This window comes from Meriones unguiculatus, chromosome 17 (assembly GCF_030254825.1).
Source record: "Meriones unguiculatus strain TT.TT164.6M chromosome 17, Bangor_MerUng_6.1, whole genome shotgun sequence".
Lineage (NCBI taxonomy): Eukaryota > Metazoa > Chordata > Mammalia > Rodentia > Muridae > Meriones > Meriones unguiculatus.
The window spans coordinates 11,945,566-11,946,633 of NC_083364.1; the positions used below are offsets into that span (position 1 = coordinate 11,945,566).

General features: G+C 50.9%; 1 protein-coding gene across 1 annotated transcript; it reads left to right on the top strand.

The window, feature by feature from the left end:
- Positions 1-302: 302 nt before the first annotated feature.
- On the top strand, positions 303-1,068 carry LOC132648556 (sentrin-specific protease 2-like; the record flags this gene model as incomplete). Its single annotated transcript, XM_060370391.1, is given in 2 exon segments — positions 303-890; positions 892-1,068. Coding segments are annotated over 2 exon segments (765 nt in total), but the record flags the coding sequence as incomplete, so codon positions are not given.

Sequence of the window (1,068 nt, forward strand, 5' to 3'; positions counted from 1 at the left end):
TACAGCTAATGGCCCCAGAGTGTGCCAAAGGCCCTGAGGAAGAGGCTGTGACTGAGGAGTCTGTGGGTGGAGGCCAGGGTCTCAAGCCCCCCCACAGCAACAGGGAGGAAGAAGTTCAGAAAAACCACAATGAAAAGTGCCCAGGGAAGTTGGAACTCCTCCAACATGACGTCCCTGTGAGCTCTGGCCCTCACAGCACTCACACAAGCACCATGGACACCTCCAAGACTCTCAAAGGTTGTGCTGAAGGGCAGAATCATGAATCGGAAACACCTCAAATCTGCACAGACAGTGTCAGCAATGGCATGCCCAAAAGCAAAGTGTCAACACCTGAGGTCAAGAAAAAGGCTCTTGAAGACCAAGAGAAGGGCAGAGGGCTGGACTGTGGTCCTGATATCACAGTGGACATGGAGAAAGAAATCGGCAGTGTGCTAGGCCCTGGGTCAAAAGATGAGTTCTTGAGCTGTGTCTTCAAACTGCAAATGACTCGAGGAGACCTGTGGACCCTAAGGAACACCCAGTGGCTCAACGACAAAGTCATCAATTTTTACATGAATCTTCTCATGGAAAGAAATCAAAGTCAAGGCTACCCGGCACTTCACGCATTTAATACCTTCTTTTACACCAAGTTAAAGTCTGGTGGCTACAGGTCAGTCAGAAGATGGACCCGGGCAGTAAACATCTTTGCAAAGGAACTTCTCCTGGTCCCAGTTCACCTGGGCATGCACTGGAGCCTGGTGGTCACAGACCTAAGAAAGAAGACTATTGTCTACCTGGACTCCTTGGGACAGAAGAGACCCGACATCCTTGAGCTGCTTTTCTGCTATCTGCAGGAGGAGAGCAAAGCGAGAAGGAACAGCGACCTGAGCCCTGCTGAGTAATGTAATGTAATGTAGCATGTTGGCAGAGGAGATTCCTCAGCAGCTGAACGGGGGTGACTGCGGCGTGTTCGCCTGTAAATATGCAGATTACATTTCCAGGGGCCAGCCCATCACCTTCTCCCAGCAGCACATGCCTCTTTTCAGGAAGAAGATGGTGTGGGAGATCCTGCACCAGCGCTTACTGTAG